This window comes from Marmota marmota, unplaced genomic scaffold (assembly GCF_001458135.2).
Source record: "Marmota marmota marmota unplaced genomic scaffold, marMar, whole genome shotgun sequence".
In the NCBI taxonomy this organism is placed as follows: Eukaryota; Metazoa; Chordata; class Mammalia; order Rodentia; family Sciuridae; genus Marmota; species Marmota marmota.
Genome location: NW_025999853.1, coordinates 37,533,907 through 37,553,151, shown reverse-complemented (window position 1 = coordinate 37,553,151; position 19,245 = coordinate 37,533,907). Strand labels below are relative to the sequence as shown.

Genomic DNA, 19,245 nt, shown 5'->3' with positions numbered 1-19,245 from the left:
ACTGTGTCTTGTCATGTTAGACCCCCTCCATTGTCTTCTACCTGCAAGCCACAGACAGCACTTAGATTAAGAGCGTCTCAGAGGCCTGCTCAGCTTTACTCAGCACTGGGCTGCAAGAGTTGAGTGGCAGAAGTTCACTTATTGCCTTCCCGGGAACATCTTTTGGGTAAAAGAAATTTTCCAGTTGCTCTCTCCTAGATCTAGGCTCTCACTTCATTTGAGAGGTATAACATGAGATATTTATTTACCTATTTTCCAAATTTTTTTTTTGTACCAGAGATTGAACCTAGGGGTGTTCAACCTGTGAGCCACATTCCCAGCCCTGTTTTATTTTCTATTTTGACACAGGGTCTTGCTAAGTTGCTTAGGGCCTCACTCAGTTGCTGAAACTGGTCTTGAACCAGCGATCTTGATGCCTCAGCCTCCTGAGGCACTGGGATTACAGACATGTGCCACCTTCCAATTTTTTGTTAGAGTAAAAACACATACAACATAAAAACTATCATCCTAACCATTTTTGAGTGTACAGTTCAGTGGTATTAAATACATTTATAATGTTGAGCGACCATCATCACCATCCATCTTCAGTACTCTTCTGATTTTGTAAAATGAAGCTCGGGACCCATTAAACAATAACTCCCCATTCTTCCCTTCTACTTTATACCACCTACCTTTCTACCTTCTGTCTCTATGATTTTGACAAAATCTAAATACCTCATGTAAGTGGAATCGTACAGTATTTGTCTTCCTGTGATTGGTGTATTTCACTCAGCATTCTACCCTCGAGGCTCATCCCTGTTGCAGGATGTAGATTTCCCTTGTTTCAAGGCTGTATGTAAAGCCATCCATTGTATGTGTAGACCACATTTTGCTTATCCATTCATCCGATGGCGGATGCTGGGTTGCTTTCACATTTTAGCTACTGTGAATGATACTACTATGAACATGGATGTAATATCTTTTTGAATACTTGTTTTCTATTTTTGTGGCTATATACCCAGAGGAAGAATTGCTGAATTGTGTGGTAATTCTTTTTTTTTTTTTTTCATTAGAGTGAGAGAGGGAGGGAGGGAGAGAGAATTTTTAATATTTATTTTTTTAGTTTTCGGCGGACACAACATCTTTGTTTGTATGTGGTGCTGAGGATCGAACCCGGGCCGCACGCATGCCAGGCGAGCACGCTACCGCTTGAGCCACATCCCCAGCCCATTGTGTGGTAATTCTATTTTTTAAGTTTTTGAGGAACTGCTACGCATTTTCCAGTGAGTGTATCATTTTATCCTACTTACAGTATCCAGGGATTCCAATTTTTCCACATCCTCACCAACACTTGCTGTTTTGTTTTGTTTTTATTTTTATTTTCACGGTAGCCATCTTAATGGATGTGAGGTAGTGTCTCATTATGGTTTTGATTTGCATTTCCCTAAGGATTAGTGACACTGAGAATCTATTAATGTGATTTTTGACCATTTTTATATCTTCTTTGGAGAAATATTTGTTAAATTTGTTGCCCATGTTTAGACTGTTTTGTTGTTGTTGTTATGGTTCAGTTTTAGAAGTTTTCTATTTATTTTGGACATTTGTCCCTTAATGTAATTTGAAAATATTCTCTCCCATTCTATGGGTTATTTTTCATTTACTTGATTGTGTCTTTTTATATACAAAAGTTTTTAATTTTGGTGACATCGAATTTGTTTTTTCTTTTATTATTTGAGTCTTTGGTGTCATATTCAAAATTGCCATATCTAATGCTACGAAAGTTTTGCCCTATATTTTCTTCTAAGAATTTTAGGTTTTACATTTGGGTCTTTGATCCTTTTGAAGTTAATTTTTGTTCACGGCATTAGACAAGAGTTCACCTTTATCCTAATACATACAGGCATTCAGTTTTTCTGGTACTTTTTGTTGAAAAAATACTTAGAAGTATTTGTTTGATAAAGTCACCTTTCCCTTAGTAAATGATGTTGGCACCCTTGTCAAAATTATTTTACCATATGTATGTTTATTTCCAGCTTGTCTATTCTATTCCATTGGTTCATTATGTCTGTCTCTATGCTGGTTTCACACTATTTTGATTATTGCTCCTTTGTAAATAAGTTTTGAAATTGAGAAGTGGGAATCCTCCAGCTTGGTTCTTCTTTTCAAGATTTCTCTTCAGGATGTCTTGAGATTCCTTTTGAATTTTAGATTGGGTTTTCTCTTTCTGCAAAGAGCACCATTGGGATTTTCATAGGGATTGCCTTAACTTGCAGATCATTTTGGGTATTATTGACATTGTAACAATGTTAAGTCTTTCAATCCATAAACATGGTATATATTTCTATTTATTTATATCTTCCCTAATTTCTTTCAGCAATATTTGGCTGTTTTCAGTATAAATCTTCCACCACTTGGTTAAGTTAATTGATATTTTTTATGCTATTATAAATGGAATTGTTTTATAATTTCCTTTTCATACGTTAATTGTAGAAAAGAAACTAATTTTTATTGGTTGACTTTGTTTATTGCAGTGTGGCTGAGGAACTTGTTTTTAAACAATAAAATACTAAAGTTTTCCAATAATTTACTTTAAAAAAAAAACATAGAAAATACTTAGAAGTATTTGTATGATAAAGCCACCTTCACTCTCTTGCGTTTTTATACATCCTCTGGAGTGAGTGCACAGGTGTCAGTCACAGGTGCAGTTTATCATCAGCCTGCCAAGGTGGAGTCTTGTGGGGTTACCTATCTTATAGCAGCTATGTTTCTTCTGAATGTGATCCTTCTCTAGAATGCTCAGGAAAGAAGTGTTCCTGAGCAGGAAAGTATAGGTAATATCATCTTCCCAGGGCCTTACGACTGTCATTATTCAGCAAAATAATTAGTTCTCCTCTCTGTCCTCCATAATCTTCCCATTCTCCAGTAGAGTTGAATGGGAACATTTGGAAATTATTAGCAACAGAAGTTCTCTGGGCCACCCTGCTTCTCCCAGGAGAGGTTACAACCCAAGTTCCTTCCTAGGAAGGGAAACCCAGAGCTCTGGGAAAGTAAGGGACAGCATTCCTGTTCCAGGCAACCAGGTTCATAGGTCACCTGAGGAGAAAACCATGCCAAACCAGGATTCGGTGTATAAATAGAGTTTTACAAAATGGAAAATTTGCAATCCTTTCCATAGCAGAACTTTGTAGTGATGTAATCTATGGGGTTGTCGCTAAGGCCATCTTCATTGACAGAATCTGCAATACCAAAAGCAGGTGCACATTTCCCCACTTTGATGAGATAGGAGAAGCCCAGGATTGCTCTAGGACTCTCTTCTGAGGATAGACTTAATTTGCTAGTTAATCCTCAACATTGGAATCCTCTACAACATTGTAAGTGCATCATAGAGCATCTCCTTTATTCTTTCTCATTAGGAATACAGGGAATTTGGCTCCTCTTCTGCCATGATCTTTGTTAACTGTAAAATAAGCAAGATGCATAGAGAGCCACTTGATTTCCTGGCCTCCTACCCATTCATGTGGGCCATGTGGTGACTTTGATTGACACCTCCACGGCTGCTTGTTTTAAGGACTTTCTGGGCTTCATATGATGAAGTAACTGGCACAGTTCAGATTCAGATAGTCTCTCCAACCTTCTTTCCATTTCTTTTTCACCACCTGATTCTTTTTTATAAAGAAATTTTCATTGAAGCTAAAGTGAAAACTAGAAATGCTTATGAAAATGTTGAAATGTTGTTCTTCATGATTGCTATATCAGTTCCATGAGTACTTTGCTACTTCATTCCAAAATAGAAAAAAGAATAGCTGGATCTTCATAGACTATCCATATAACTAACCAAAGTTGAAAATTAGTGATGTTTGTCATAGTTGGTATGAGCAGCTTACTTCTTCCCCTTTATAGGAGGTATGACCTTGTAAGATAAACTTTTCTTATTGGGGTACTTTGCTGCTTATTATAAATTTCACTTGGCTGCCATGTGCCCCAGTGATCGCTCAGTGATAGGAGATGGAGTAAGAGAGTTCAAGGGTTGATCTTGAGAGCAAGGGGACCCAGGAGATTAGCAATGGGGAATTTTCCTGTTTGCGTGTTCATTTACCATTTTACTAGAAAACTTTGTTTCTTTGATTATTTGGGAGCAAGTGGTTATATTTCTTAAGCTTTATTATCAAGTGTGATCAGTATAAGAGCAATGTACTCCATACAGGTAAGAACTGCCTTAAAATAATTTACAACTAAGCTTATATAAAGATGAGGTGTATCTTGAACAATTAGTCCTCAAATGATTTATGTTTCTTTTTCATATAAGATTGCATGTTATAAGCCATCCTATTATGACTTAGTGTGTGGCTACTTTTTACTTATTTATTCTGTTTTTTCCTTCAATCACAACCTACCAGGAAATTGTCTGTTTGGATCATGTTATGATTAAGTAATAATTGGTTCCTGTCTTCATGTAGCTTCTAGTTAAACAATGGGTGATGAGATAGGTACACATATTAAAAAACTCTAAGTGACAATGTGAATACTGTGAGATACGCAAAGCATTCTTTCAATTCAGAGAAAGGAAGAGAACATCTGGACATAGGGATTCATGGAGGGAAAGGAATGGAAAGAGCTTAGACAAGCAGAAAGACACTGAGGACTGAATGTGTGACCAAGAGAGAACAGGAGACCTCTTGAGCTTCCTGTTTTCTCATCCACCACATCCAAAGAGACACCAAGTCATATTGTCTTTCTTTGGTAATATCTGTTGTATCTCAGCTCCCATCTTTATTCTATCCATTTTTCTCCCAAACTATCATAATGACTTCCTAACTGACCTGGCAGTTGCCAGTAGACTTATCTTCCTTAAAAACCAAACCAACCAGGTTGAGGATGTAGCTCAGTGGTACAGCACTTACCTAGCATGCATAAGACCCTGGATCAATCCCCAGTACTGCAAAAGCAAAACAGAACAAAACATCAAATCAACCAATACAAAACAAATGTCCGATCATATAATCTTCCTTTACCAGTTTTGGCTCTTTATTCGCTACAGAACCCTCTACAACCTGATTTGAGTCTTTTATTTCTGACTCAGTTTCTAACACTAACATCAAACTCTTCACCCTGCATACCTTCATGTGAAGCTACATTGAGCAACAGGTTTCTCACCTTTTGTCAGGTAGGCAGGGCACTTTTTAGAACAAGGTGTGTGTGCACATGTTGTATCCCTAACTTGAAAGCCTTTGCCACCTCTCACCACTCACCTCTCACCTCCATATCCTTTCCAAAGTCCAGCATTTCCATCTCCTTGTAGGGCTTACCTTCCCTCCCTTCCAGGAGCTTCTGTTGCTTCCCTTACCTGGACCCACAGGCGTGTGTTGTTGGTGACACCTTCCCATATCAGCCTTTTTCTCTGTTTCTCAGATCTGCCATTGAGTGTTATCTGTCCTAATAACTCTTCCTTTGGACAAGCTCATCATTAGGATCTCCATGCACAGGCCTTCTCTGAACACCCATCTGAAATCATCTCTGCATCTCTCAGTTTAATTTTTTTTTATATGGTACAGGGTCCACTAAATTAGAAAACAGTGCCCCTCTGGCTGCAGACACCATCCGTCCTCTCAGCTGGGCCTTGGTGCTGTGAGCAAGCTGCAAACTTGTTCACAGAAGCTTGGAGAATATTTGTTCCATACTGAAATTATCTGCTTATTTGCCTACTTGTTCTTTACTAATCTCCCCAAATAGCTGTGTGAGAAAAGAAATCTCATATATTTTTCAAAATTGTTTCTTCAGTACTTTATTTTGTTTTTTATCCCAGAGTTTCCAGGACTGTGGGAATTCAACAAATATTGGTAGAATGAACTAATGAGTTCTGTAATGTCTTGGTTGATCCTGTCTCTACGCTGCCTCTGAGGACACATCTTCTAGAGGATTTATCACATTGTGTTGTCATTCTCTTGCACTAGATCGTGGGATTCTATGGTTAGAGACTATGCCTCCTCAACCCAGTGCTGATTAGGACAGGATCTGATTTGTTGTAGATTCCCTTTGTTATAGTTGGGAATAACAAATTCCTTCAAAGCCTCATATGTTGAAGGCTTAATCCCCAAGACAGAAATATTCTGAGGTGGGGGCCTTTGGGAAGTGATTGGATCATGAGGATGCCGACCTCATCAGTGGATTAAGTCACTGATGGGTTCAAAATTGAATGGACTACTGGGAGCTGATGGACCCTGTAGGAGGTGGGCCCTATCTAGAGGAAGGAGGTCACTGAAGGCCTTCCCTGGAAGGGTATACATTGTCCTTGGCTCCTTATTTTCTCTCTCTCTCTCTCTCTCTCTCTCTCTCTCTCTCCCTCCCTCCCTCCTTCCTAACTGCCATAAAGTGAGCATCTTTCCTTCACCATACACTTCTGTCAGATGTTTTGCCTTGCCTCAGGCCCAAAGGGATGGAGACGGTTGACCATGGACTGAGACCTTTGAAACCATGAACCCAAACAGATATTTCCCCTCTTATTTTCCTTTTTTCATTCATTCTTTCTTTGGGGGAGAGGGTAGTAGGGATTGAACCCAGGGACACTTAACCACTGAACCACATCCTCAGCCTTTTTAAATATTTTATTTAGAGACAGGGTCTCACTGAGTTGCTTAGGGCCTCACTAAGTTGCTGAGGCTGGCTTTGAACTTGTGACCGTCCTGCCTCAGCCTCCCAAACTGCTGGGATTAAAAGGCATGCACCACCATGCCTGGATAAATGGTCTAAGATAGTTCATCACAGCAATGAAGATCTGATTAACACTCTTGACAAGAATTTGTTCATGTTAATGCCTAATGTTTTGAATCTCAATGAAAGGGAGAGAAGTAATTCAATTACATAAGGAAGTCTGAAGGAAAAGTGATTTTTCAGTGGGGGAAAGATGAGTTCAATTTTGACTTTGAAATGTCAACTGAACACTCAGATGAAAGTGTCCAAGGAAGTGACCGGGAGTGTGGAACTTGAGGGAGCAGTTGGGGATTGAAAGGAGGCTGCAGCCATGGATGAAAATATTAGGAAGGGGAAGATTAGGGATGAAGGTTTCAGATGGAAAACCTGTGGCCAAGTCTGGCTTACCGATAGTGTTTTCCCTCATGCTATTTAAAAACTTTCAAATTTGTTGCCTATATTAAAAAATGAGGAGATCTTCATACATTTCGGATTTTTGGCTTCCTTGAAATGTCAGAAATTCTGGGGACATGGTGCTGGGGCAAGGCTCTACCAATAGGGGCTTCCGGCACCTTCCTGTTGCTGGTCCCTGTTGTGTAACAGGCCCTATGGCCTTTCAGGCTCATGTAGAATGGGAAGCAAAGGAACCAAAGCAAAAATCCTGAGGACATATTCAGTTAGAGATAACAGAGGAGGAAGAGGAAACCTGTGAAGGCTGAAAGGATTGGGCAAAAGAGGAGGAAAACCTGGAACAAGCACAGTATTGAAAGCCACGTGAGCTGAGGATCCAAAGGAAATGGGGAAGAGGTAGATGAGATCCTGTCTCTTCCTGGCTCTCTCTGGGACCTACACCAGCCTTAACTTAATGAAATACTGGGATTGTCAGTCTTATTTCATAATGGCAAGCCATTTTCCAGATCCCCAACAATACCTGGCATTATCTGACATTCTGTTGTGCAATTCTGATGGACTTAAAGTAACATCATATTGTTTTCCATCTGTCTCTTTCTGATTACTAATACAGTTGTGTATCTCTTTCTTGTGTTAGTTATTTAGGTTCCTTCTTCTGAGAATTGTTTGGCCCAGTGTTCCATTGGTTTGTGTTTTATTTTTTTTTGGGGGGGGGGTGCGGGGGATGAGAATAAAACTTTTCACTTGGCTCTATTATTTTATTCTTTCCCAGCACTCTCGAAAATAAAACAAATACACTAAATCTATAGCAATAGCTTGAGAGAATAATAATTATTTTCTATTTCAAGGCCTTGGCTTACTTCCTAGTGTTAATTACAACTTCAAGCTCTATTATTTTACTTGTTGTTTATGATTATTATTAGTCAGTCTTCCCCATTAGAAAATATGCTCTATGAATGCAGAGACTGCATCTACTTTATCTGTTTTGCCTACTATTATTGTTTAGGAGAATTCTTAGGTGTTTGAGAGGTGCATCATAAAGAAATATTAATTCTATTCATTAATTGAATATTGAACTACATGTGTCAGGTTACAAAGCTGGCCCTGGGGAATCACAAGACACCACCACTGCCCTCCAAAGGAACTCAGTTGGGAAGCCAAGAAATCAAAGAATCACAATAAACTGAATGTGTGCTTGTTCAGCTGGAAATTTGTTTCAGTCGAAGGATTCAATTGCATTTAAACAGAAGTAACAAATATTAAACAAGAATTCTAAACTAAAAGAAGGGCAACAACACTACATATAATTTGGAATAATTTTGTGAAGCTCATGCTCATCCCATGTGAGGCAGAGGTCAATATATGACCTCCCAGGAAATGAGCCCAAGAGTCATCCTCTTTGCAAGAGAAATATGTTTGGGAAGGAAGGCTCTCCTTCAGGGACCTGTTAAAAATTCACCTGGAAGCCAGAGCTTCATACCATCTCAAAGGTCTACTTTTCTGGTTTGGGGATTTTATTATTTTAAAGCCATGTTTGGGCCTGGTAAGATCTCTACAGAATAAACTCATGGACAGGGATCCAAAGCTGAGTTTATTCAAAGCCCAAACAATGACCAGACACACCCATTGGCTAATGACAGTTTCTCTCTCTTCAGCAAGCATTTTTGTAATGCTCAATTATGGCTGGGTTATTCTCATGATTGTATTATAAAACATCAGTCCATGCAACATCAGGTGTATCATTTACCAGAAGGAGAGATTTTTCAAGTCTGTGGCTCCTTTTTGGGGAAGACATAAAGACCTGTGTTAGCAGGGCTCAGTAGCACATGACTGTAATCCCAGCGGTTTGGGAGGCTGAGACAGGAGGATCACGAGTTCAAAGCCAGCCTCAGCAAGATGTGAGGAGCTAAGCAACTCAGTAAGACCCTGTCTCTAAATAAAATACAAAATAAGGCTGAGGATGTGGCTCAGGGTTGAGTGCCCCTGAGTTCAATCTCTGGTACCAAAAAAAAAAAAAAAGATGAGTGCTAGTGTTTGTTAATTCACCCACATTTCCATGGGCATTTCCTGACATGGAAAAGAAAGTGTATATTCCTTCCTTTTTTTTTTTTCCTGAGAGGAAACCTTATATAAAAGATGAAGGAGAAGTTAGTAACTCTCTTCATTTCACTAGAGAGCATTATCATGACCTCCCAAAGCCTCATGGCATGAACCACAGCTGTGACAATATTCATTCATGTGATCATCAAATAGGTACTGAGTTAGTGGTCTGCTAGAGAATCACCCACAGGTGAGATATGGGCCCTGTCCTTGGTGAGCCCCCTCCAGGTGTTTACTATTAGGCAATTATGACACTAGTGTAAGGAAGGGAGGAGGAGGAGAGCTTCATGTTGAGGGAGCAGCCAGTGCTACTTCCAGACATTAGAGGAAGCGTACTATGCTCAGCGATTGGAAATGGTTCAATGTGGCTAGAGCATAGGTTTGAAGCAGACTGTGGGGAAAGACAAGTTTCAGTTAAGATCCTACTCTATAGAGGAAGAAGAATGGGGGGCCAGGGAAAAGAGAGAAAGGGGCCTGAAATAAAATTTCATGCATGTGTGACTGTCAAAAAGGAACCCAACTATTATGCATAACTACAATGCTATAATAATAATAATAAAAAAAGATCCTACTCTAAATAATAGCTCTGATGTTACAAATGCCTGTATTGTTTTCCTGTGCACATAGACTTGCCAAACTGCCCCAAGTGTTCATTTAGAAAATGTGCTCATGCTGTCCATATGTATGCTGACCAAAAAGCAAGTATTTCAAACAGGAAGTAAAAGATTCTTGTGTGATTTGGAACATTTGCCACTTTTTCCTCCACAGTCTCATTAGTAGATTTTGGTGGTGAAAATTGGTTTGATAATTTTTTCCATCCTAACTGTAAAGCTGTGTTTCAGCAGAGGCAGTGGGCCCCATTTAAAATTGTTACTATCTGGACAGAGCTGAATAATCAAATTAGGTTCAATTATAAAGAATGTTTATAACCAAAGATGGTCATCAAGTGGGGAAACTTTTCAAAATGCCTCAGTGTACACCCATCACAACCCTACTGTATTAAAAAAAATAATTTCTCAGGCATTTGTGATGCACATTCCTGATCATACATTTGAGAATGTATCACCTTTGTAGAAAAGGACATTTTCAGAAAAATATAGATTATATTTTTTAATATGCTGGTCTCACTGTGGTGACAGAGGTCAGAAATAAGAACATTTAAGTAATCTAGCAAGAGTCAATCCCTATAACGTGTTCTTGGAATTTATTTTTTAGTAATATTCCATTGGATCCATAAAGTCAGGACAGGTCATAATTATAATCAGAAAAGTAGTAAATTCCCTCTCCACCTTTATTTCCCCTTGAATAGGAAAACACATGAATTATCTCCTTGTCTATTGGACCTACCTGGAAGACATATGATGCTGGCAGATTGGAGCTGAAGAAATTAGAGCTGGCTTTTTATCATTATTGACAAGTAACTGGACAGTTACAGCCACTGCTCATATCTCATGAGACAGTATTAAAAGTCCCATTGAAGAAGACACTGCAGGAATAACTCACTGTGGTTTAGTGGGGACTTTATCATCATTCTTTATGTTCCACTTTGGTTGGGGCTAAATCACAAATTAATGTATCAAGCAAATATTAAACTTGAAAAAAGGAAGAAGCCAATTGCTAAGAAATAGGAAAAAGTAGGATTAGTTCCAGAAAGGATGGGAAGGAGCAGGCAGATGTGGGAGTGTTAGGACATGGAGCGGATAGCGCTGATAGATTGCCTGTCAAGGAGCAGGTCACAGGAAGGGGTCAGAGAGGATGATTGGGCTTCTGTTTGGGACTGCTGGGTTGACATTAACTGACCATGTGATCCACTGTAAATAATACAGTTATAATTATAGAATAAGGCTGTCTACAGTATAAACACAGTAAATAATAATTTAATGTCCGTTATGATTTAGAATCACAGACTGCTGTTCTTATCTTCATGATTTATGCCTTATTTTTATTAAAACAAATTTAGAAGTCAAGAAAAATTTGAACCAGGATTCAAACATTTAGAAGAACTTTTTTCAGGAGATTTTTGTTTCTATGTTTTGGCATTTATTTCTGTTAATAACCTTTTTAGTGAAAAATTTCAAATATATATAGAATTAGAGATGTAATGAAATCCCAAGGTATGTCTCACTCAGATTCTAGTTACAAATTCTCATCCAATCCTGTATTATTTAAATTCCCTGCCGACTACCTTCTTCCAGCAGCTGGATTATTTAAAGTGAACTCCCAAGTTGCTAAGGTTGGGATCCTAAATGTCTCCAGAGGCCATTGGTCGCCAGTCTGTGACACTTGGCTGGGGCAGGTGGCAAGGGGCGGTAGAAACTTTAGAGAGCAGGGTCTAGCAGAAGGACATTAGGTCTTGAAGGGTGTGACCTTGAAGGGGATATTGGGACCTCAACACTTTCCTGCCTCTTTTTTTTTTTCCCTCCCAACTACTGTGAGTTGAACTGCTTTGCTCTACCAGGTACTTTCCCACCATAGTACTGTTCTGCTTTGCTACAGGTCCAAAAGCAATGGGGCCAAGTGACCATGATTTGAAACCTCTGAAACTGTGAGCCACAATAAACCTTTCTTCCTTATTAGTTTATTTTTCTCAGGTATATTTGTTATAGCAATGAAAAGCTGACTAACACAAATATCATATCATATTCTTATAGATGCCTTAGTATTTTTTTTCTAAAAGGGAAGAACTACCTCTTAAAAACAGAATCACTTATCATACTTAAAAATTTATAGGAATTCTTTAATATCAAATCCAGTCACTGTTGAAATTTCCCCAATTGTTTTTATAGATGTATACATGAAACAAAGAAACAAGCATATACTTATGGTTTTATCATCCATTGAGAATCATTGCCTAGATCCATTGTTTTATTAAGAGTCAGAAAATATTGATACTCTGTCATTGTTTTAGTCAACTTTTTTTTTTTGCTGCTGTGGCTAAAAGACCTAACAAGAGCAATTTTAGAGGAGGAAAAGTTTATTTGGGGCTCACAGTCTCAGTCCATAGATAGCAACTCCATTACTCAGGACTCCAGGTCAGGCAGAATCATGGCAGAAGAGTGTGGCAGAGGGAAGCAACTCACATGATGATCAGGAAACAGAGAGAGACTCCTGCACTTGCCAGATACAAATAACATACCCCAAGGGCACACCCCCAATGACCCGTCTCCATCAGGGGATTAATTCACTGATTGAGTTAAGGCTCTCATAACCCAATCATTTCACCTCTAAACTTTTTTTTTTCGTCTCACACATGAGCTTTTGGAGGACTTCTCATATCTAAACCATAACAATCATTTTTTATTCATTCTCTGGAATTCTAAAATGAAGAACTTTCTCTTATTAAATAGGTAGCTGATATGCAGGAAAGGAAAGATAAGCTTCACTCTTTCTTTTATTCATAAGCTTTCATAAAAATGAGTTAAACCTCTGCTATCCTCCAAAGGGTAGAAATAACATGTTTCAAAAAATTGAGTAGGATTTTGGATGCTTTTTTAAACACATTTGGTTCTTTGATCTATTATAGTGATTGGTCCTTTGATGTCCCATCTTTAGCCCAGGGGACTTTCTCCAGTTGCCTCTGGAGTCATTTTGACACAACCTCACGATTCTCGTAGTTCCCTTACCTTCTCAGTTGTAAGTCATTCCAGGTTAACTGCACGCGGCTCCTACCCCAAATCTGGAATCACCAGTTTCCCAGAGTCCTGGTTCCTTTCAGCAAGAATGATATTTACAGACCACATGAGAGTGCTCATTGTTAGTAGTTGGAAATGTTTTTTTTTTTTTCTATTCTTTTTTTTTTTTTTTTGTGAACATAGCTAGGGATTTTTGTTTTCTTTTTAAAAATAGACTGTGTCAGGAATTCATAGTAATATTTCTAACTTAAATTTAATATTGCAAAGAATTTTACTTTAATGTTTGGCTTTATATTTGTATCTCTCTCTTAAAATGTTAAAACTTGCAGTTTCTAACATAATTAACTTAGCTATGTATTTGTTTCATCCAGTTATAAATGGGTATAGTGTATGCTTGTGTATTATCCATTGCTATTTTTTCTGGCTCTATGATTATTGAAAAGTTTAAGATCTCTGTTTTTTTTTCCTTTCTTCCTTTTTCCCCCCTCTTTTGGGATACATTGCACTAAGAATAGACAAATTACTGTGCTTTCAAGACACTTAAAATAAGTCCTCTCTGTGAGGTTCATCCAGAAACTCAATACAAAATTGCTTCCTTTGTTTGCTTTTGCTTTTTATTTTTAGAGGATGTTTTGTAGTTTAATTATGTTTCATAATTATTTCAAAACTCACATTATTCTAAAGGCAAATTTATAGAACAAGGTATATTCTGAGAGCCTGGATTCTATTCATTTCACCCACCTCATTTTTTCCTTCCCATTATGTATAAGAATTTTAAATTAGTTTTTGGTTTACCCTTCATTTTTTCCAACGCAAGAAAATTTGTGTATATTTTTGTATCCTCCCCTTGTTTTAAACAAAAGGTAGCATACTATACACACTTTTCTATACCTGTTGTTTTCTACCCATAGTATATCCTATACTTTGCCCCATAACAGTATATAGAAATATTCTTCATTTATTTTTCAAACAGTTCCATTATATGCTATTATGTAAATGTATCACAGTTTATTATAAAAACCCCTTATTGGTGTACATTGGGTTGATTTTAGTCTGTCCTCTTCCTCTTCCTCATCCTCCTTCTTACCTTTCACCAGGGGATGAGGTCTAGAGTAGATTTCTAGGAGTGGGATTACTGGCTTAAAATATAAAAACGTAATTTTGTTAGATACTGCTGAATTCCACTCCATAATGATCTTATTAATTTGCAAGATTTGGGGGGATAGTTAAAGGGTATCTGATAAGACTTCAGGAAAAATAAAAGGTTTGGGGGTAACTTTTGAAAATTCAACAGAGGGATGTCTTTATTTATTTATTCATTTTTTTGAGTTTTCTTAAACTAAGCATAGTCCTCAGGGATCAAGCTTTCAGCCATTGTGCTTCCCAAACAGGAAAACTTTCTATTTTTTTTGCAAGCTCTCAGTACACCCTTCAATTTACTTTCCTGTGTTCCAAGGGCACAGGCATGTGCTAAGTACTGGTGAGACATGCGCATAATCAACACAGTGGCTGCCCTCCACAGACTCCTACTGAGTGGGGAAACTGGCGCATAACACCTGGACACCACAAATGGCCAAGTGACAAAATCTAACATGTTCTGAGGACACTGTAGAAGAGAATGGTGTATTCTGGCCAGTGGCCTCTGGGAAAGTCCTGGCAACAGTGGGATGTAGACTGGCCTTGAAAAAGACATCTCTAACAAAGGTAACTACTAGAATTAGGAAAGGTTTCAGACCCCAGGCATTGAGACATGGGGCTCTATTAGAGCTCTGTGACTCTGGGACTTTAAGAGTCTCCAACGCTTTCACAAGACCTACCTGTCTTTAAGCCACATGAACTAAGCCTTAGATCTGTAAGGTTCAGCTTTTGATTCTACTCTGACCCATAGCTTCCCAGAGTGTTTCCCCTTAAGCTTGATTTTTACGCAATGAGAATCTCAAAAACATGCAGCCCTGAGTTTGACCTCCCAACCACAACCACTCTAGAGCCATTGGCCTGGGGCTCATTTCTTTAGGCAGTGGACTAGCCTCTTAGAGATGCAAAGAATGTTTTGGCAGAGGAGATATCAGGGTGTCAGGATGCCAGCTGACAAGAATGTCCCAGTTTTTGTTTGTGTGTGGCTGAGAGACAGATATTTATGACAACTGAAGAATCTAGGTGTTAGGGAGGATGGCCTGGGTTCTCTGGTTTGGCAGTCTCTCCTTTCTCTTTCTGATGAGTAAGTGTATTTCTTGGAACTAGAATAAGTGTGTGTGTGTGTGTGTGTGTGTGTTTAATCTTGTTTGAGAGTTCGGTTAAAATGTAAATTGTTCATGATAGTGATTGAGAGGTTAAAGCAGACATTTAACTCAAGACTTAGCCTCTCACAGAGAAAGAAGCTTATTACATTTTACCTGGGGCCTCACCTCTACAAAAGGTGGTAGTATAAGTTCCTTGCTTAGCATCTGGATGCCCATTCTAAGTGACAACTGCCATTTTAAGGAAAAAGTTTCACTTTCCCGCCCAGGGGTGTTTCTGAGAAAGATTCCCCACTCCCTCATACCAACCCAACCCTTCAAGGCCTGTGTTAGGACCCGCCTGGCTCTGATTCCTGAGCCTACCCCATAAGTCCTGGAACCCAAGCCTGTTTGCCCCTCTCCCACTATAAAGAGATGGCCTATATTTGTCAGCTCTGACAAATAAACTCTGCTATGTATCTCTGCCTGGTCTCTGTCTTTCATTTCTCCCTTACCGTCTCTCCTTTCTAGCTTTCCCTCCAGACAGGACTTCGAGAAAAGCACAGGTCTTTCTTCCTCCCTGCTTTGCCTCAGCAATTGGATAAACATTTTACTAGGGAGAGAGTTGGAGTCACTTCTTATGGGGATTTAGTGATGAACACACAAATCAACATTCGGAAGGCTGTTCTGACTCTTTTTATGACTTTTAAATATAGCATAATAGCTATTGAAAATAAATCTTCGGATCTTGAACTTGACAACGTCCTTCAGCTCCATTCTGTCTTAGGTTACAAGGACATATTTCCATTTTATTGCAAATTGAACAGAAGCAGTTTTACTACACAGCCAACAGTTTAGCAGACTGCTTTCAGTTTCAAACCTCTCCAGATTTATCTAGAATGAACTTGAAGTTGTGGGTAAATAACCGTTTCCACAGGGTGTTCTGACTGTCTTAGGATAGATATGGACAGTTACCTGGTGGCCTGAAACTGTATCTTTATGTACTTTGTATCATTTCCTTTTTTTAGGACCAGATCTTCATGGAAAATGTAGGAGCTGTGAAGCAGCTCTGCAAACTAACCAACAACCTTGAAGAAAGAATAGAAGAATTAGAAATATGGAACAGGAAGTTGGCCAGGTTAAAGCGACTCAGTAGTTTCAAGACATCAGCCAGTGAAGCGAGTTCCATCAGGTGTGTCCAGTGTGTCCACTAAAATTTGGGGGAAGGAGAGAGTGGGCTCTTTAAATAACTACATCAATATAAAGATCGGTCTTTCAATCAAGCAGCAATCATTGCTTTCTGATCACGAAGTCCCTGTTTTTCCCTTAGAGTGTTTTCGAACACAATGGCCTTATGTGATACTTTTCTTATTTTTTTCTGTTGCTGCTTTAAAAATCAAACAAAACATGAGCCATCTGTTTACTAGCGCTCGTTATAGGAAGTGCTCAATTTTAGCAGAAGGATGGCTTCTCCTTTATGAAGAGAGGTGGTTATTTCCAAATTTAGAACACCAAGGTTCGTCCACAGGGGAAAAACTTCTTATTCTTTGTTTTCATTACTTAAGGAAGTAAATGCACATTTTCTGAGATCTATTTCTGAGGAAAAGAGAAATGTATTTCTTAATGCATTCATTTATGCTCACAAAGGTTACTTTTTTTTTTTTTTTTTTTTTTTACAAGTGCCACCCTCCCACCCCGACCAGCCCAACTGCTTTGACTTTTCTCTTTTCAAGTTATTACTGCATTACAAAAGAAAGTCCTGCTGATGTGTTAGCGACAGCCTGGGCCTTTGTCATATAACTCCTGGAGAGGCATTTGAATAGTAATCAATTCTTTCTCTCTCTTTTTAAAGCAAATTTAGTAGAGCTGTTAGTACATCTTCTCCAAGAAGGGCCATTCCCAAAAAATCCAACAAGGTAAATATTTTTAAATTTATAATAACAGAGGTGATATTTTCTATATGAAATAAAAGTCTTTAGAGAAATTGATCAAGAATTTTTTTCTCCCATTTATTTATTTGCTGGTGGAATTCTCTAATTTGTATCTCATATACTTTAGGTCTTTGCACTAATGGTCATTCATACTAATGTTTTAATGGATATTAACTGTTTTTTAAAAGAGTAGAAGTTGAGAAAAAAGAATGTAGAACATGTCTATTTCAGAAATATGATTTGGCCAGTTTTGTTTATACTGTCCTGGTCAGGTAAAACTCAGTAGCCCCTACTTGAAAATGGCCATACGCTATAAAATCTATGTGTTTGCCTTGACCTCACCTAGTTCCTTATGAAGATCTCAAAGGGACTTCAGTTAATCCTCAAATCCCTCTTTTCCCTTCTAAATTTAATACTAAATATGTTAATGGGGGAATAGCATTCACTTGCTTGCAAAGGTTAAAATGTGATGGTTTCATTAATTAAGACAACTCACATCAAGTAAGATAATATTTCCAATAAAAAGTGAAGGTTAATTGTGTATTGACTTGAAGGATGCCCTCTCCATCAGAGACCTGTGAGCCAGTAGCTTAGTCCCCTCCTAAATTACTCCTCTACTCCGTGCAATTCACAGAAAGCTGTGAAATTCAGCTTCCTCCCTTATCCACCACTGGTCCAAAGGTAGTGCTTGCCAGGGAAGATATGCCCTGTTAAAGGCTGACCCCATGTTCAGGCCACTGCTTCAGCTCACTCTCTACTCCCCTTGCTATACTGCGTTGAAGTATTATAAAAGGACTCAGAAGTATTTTACAATTCTTCTAAAAACTATTAAATTATTATACTGCTGACAAGCTTCTTGGTGTACCAATAAACATAAATACATGGGTAAATGTATTTATATACACATTTATACACACATACACACATTCTGAGCAAGTTACTTAATCAAATTGAGAAACATAATTCTAGTCTCCACCTTACAAAGATCTTTGATAGGATTAAAAGTGCTAAATAGGTGCTAGGTACATATTGCTCTATAAACACAAAGCACTAAAAACGTGGGAAAAGTGCCCCTTTATACTAACTAATTTGCAAAAAGAATGAAGGAAATAATATCTACATCCAGGACAGTCCTTATAGGTACAGTTTGGTTACTTGCAATCTCTATAGCTCCCGTCTTAACACCCAAAGCTTCTCTTTATTTTGTAGTTATCTCAGAATGTTATATATGTCCATGAGAGTAGGTCCTGGGTTCACCTTCCTCACTCTGTGTCCTTAGGGACAAGTACATATTAGTGGCTCAAGAAATACTTGCCAGATGAATACATGAATGGAAAGTTCAGTCTGAGGGTATTCCCTGAAGGTTCACAATTTAAATTAAAAGCATAAAATGATTGAGTGTTTTGAATGTGTGGATGGGGTGGGAGTTGGGGTGTGGACAAACTCTTTGACTCTTGCAGTTTTTCTAAGAGGCCAGTTGGTAGTAGATAAGTCAGATGTGATCTCTTCTTCTAAGGAACTACAAGGCACTCAGGGAGATGGGGAGAAAATAAAAAGAATGGTTTTAGCTGGATGTGATAAAAGTTGCAGAGGCTCAGGACACTGCCCTGAGTATATTATGAGAGCCTGGCTTCATAGACAGTATGTTTGGGCAACAGCAATGGATCTGTAGGAGAGGTTTCAGATGGAATGGCAGAAGCAAACCCTGGGAGCTGGAACTGGGTTCACTGAAGGACTAGGTGGGAGTTGGTTAAGGAGGATTGTGAAGATAAGTCTGAAAAATATATCTTAGGCTCAGAATTCCTGGATCACTGGAAGGGTTAGTACATTCAATAAGCCATGAAGACTTTTCAGATAATAACAACAGTGGCAAAATGTTTCCTTTTGTTTTTAGGGACAGAAAAATGGAGACAGCATAGCATTGTGTTTAAGAGCACAGATTGTAAAGCCGGATTTTAAAAATTCAAATCCTGGCTCTGTGACTTATTAGTGTGTGGTCTTGGGGTGAGGCATTTAGCCTTCCTGTGCCTCCTTTTCCCTGTCTCTAAAATTAGGATGATAAAAATAGCTGCCTCACAGGGTTATCAAGGGTGCTTGTGAGGATATGGGCATTGGTGTCTGCAAAGCACTCAGAAGAGCGCGTGGATCGTAGAAAGTGCTGGACACGTGCTCACTGAAGTTGATGTGTTCAGACCTGCTGTTCTAGATTCTCATATGTTGGTGTGTAGCAGACTCACCCAGGGAATTTAATAAAGTACAAATAATGGGGAATGTTTTGCTCCTGCTGTG

The 19,245-nt window shown here is 38.6% G+C and overlaps 1 protein-coding gene across 2 annotated transcripts in view; it reads left to right on the top strand.

The window, feature by feature from the left end:
* Myrfl (myelin regulatory factor like) overlaps window positions 1-19,245 on the top strand; it is a 119,434-nt gene that overhangs the window by 81,350 nt on the left and 18,839 nt on the right. For both annotated transcript variants that reach the window (XM_048805177.1, XM_048805182.1), the window contains exons 14-15: window positions 16,054-16,217; window positions 16,878-16,941. In XM_048805177.1, coding sequence (XP_048661134.1) covers window positions 16,054-16,217; window positions 16,878-16,941 — 228 coding nt within the window. The remainder of the gene's footprint in view (window positions 1-16,053; window positions 16,218-16,877; window positions 16,942-19,245) is intronic.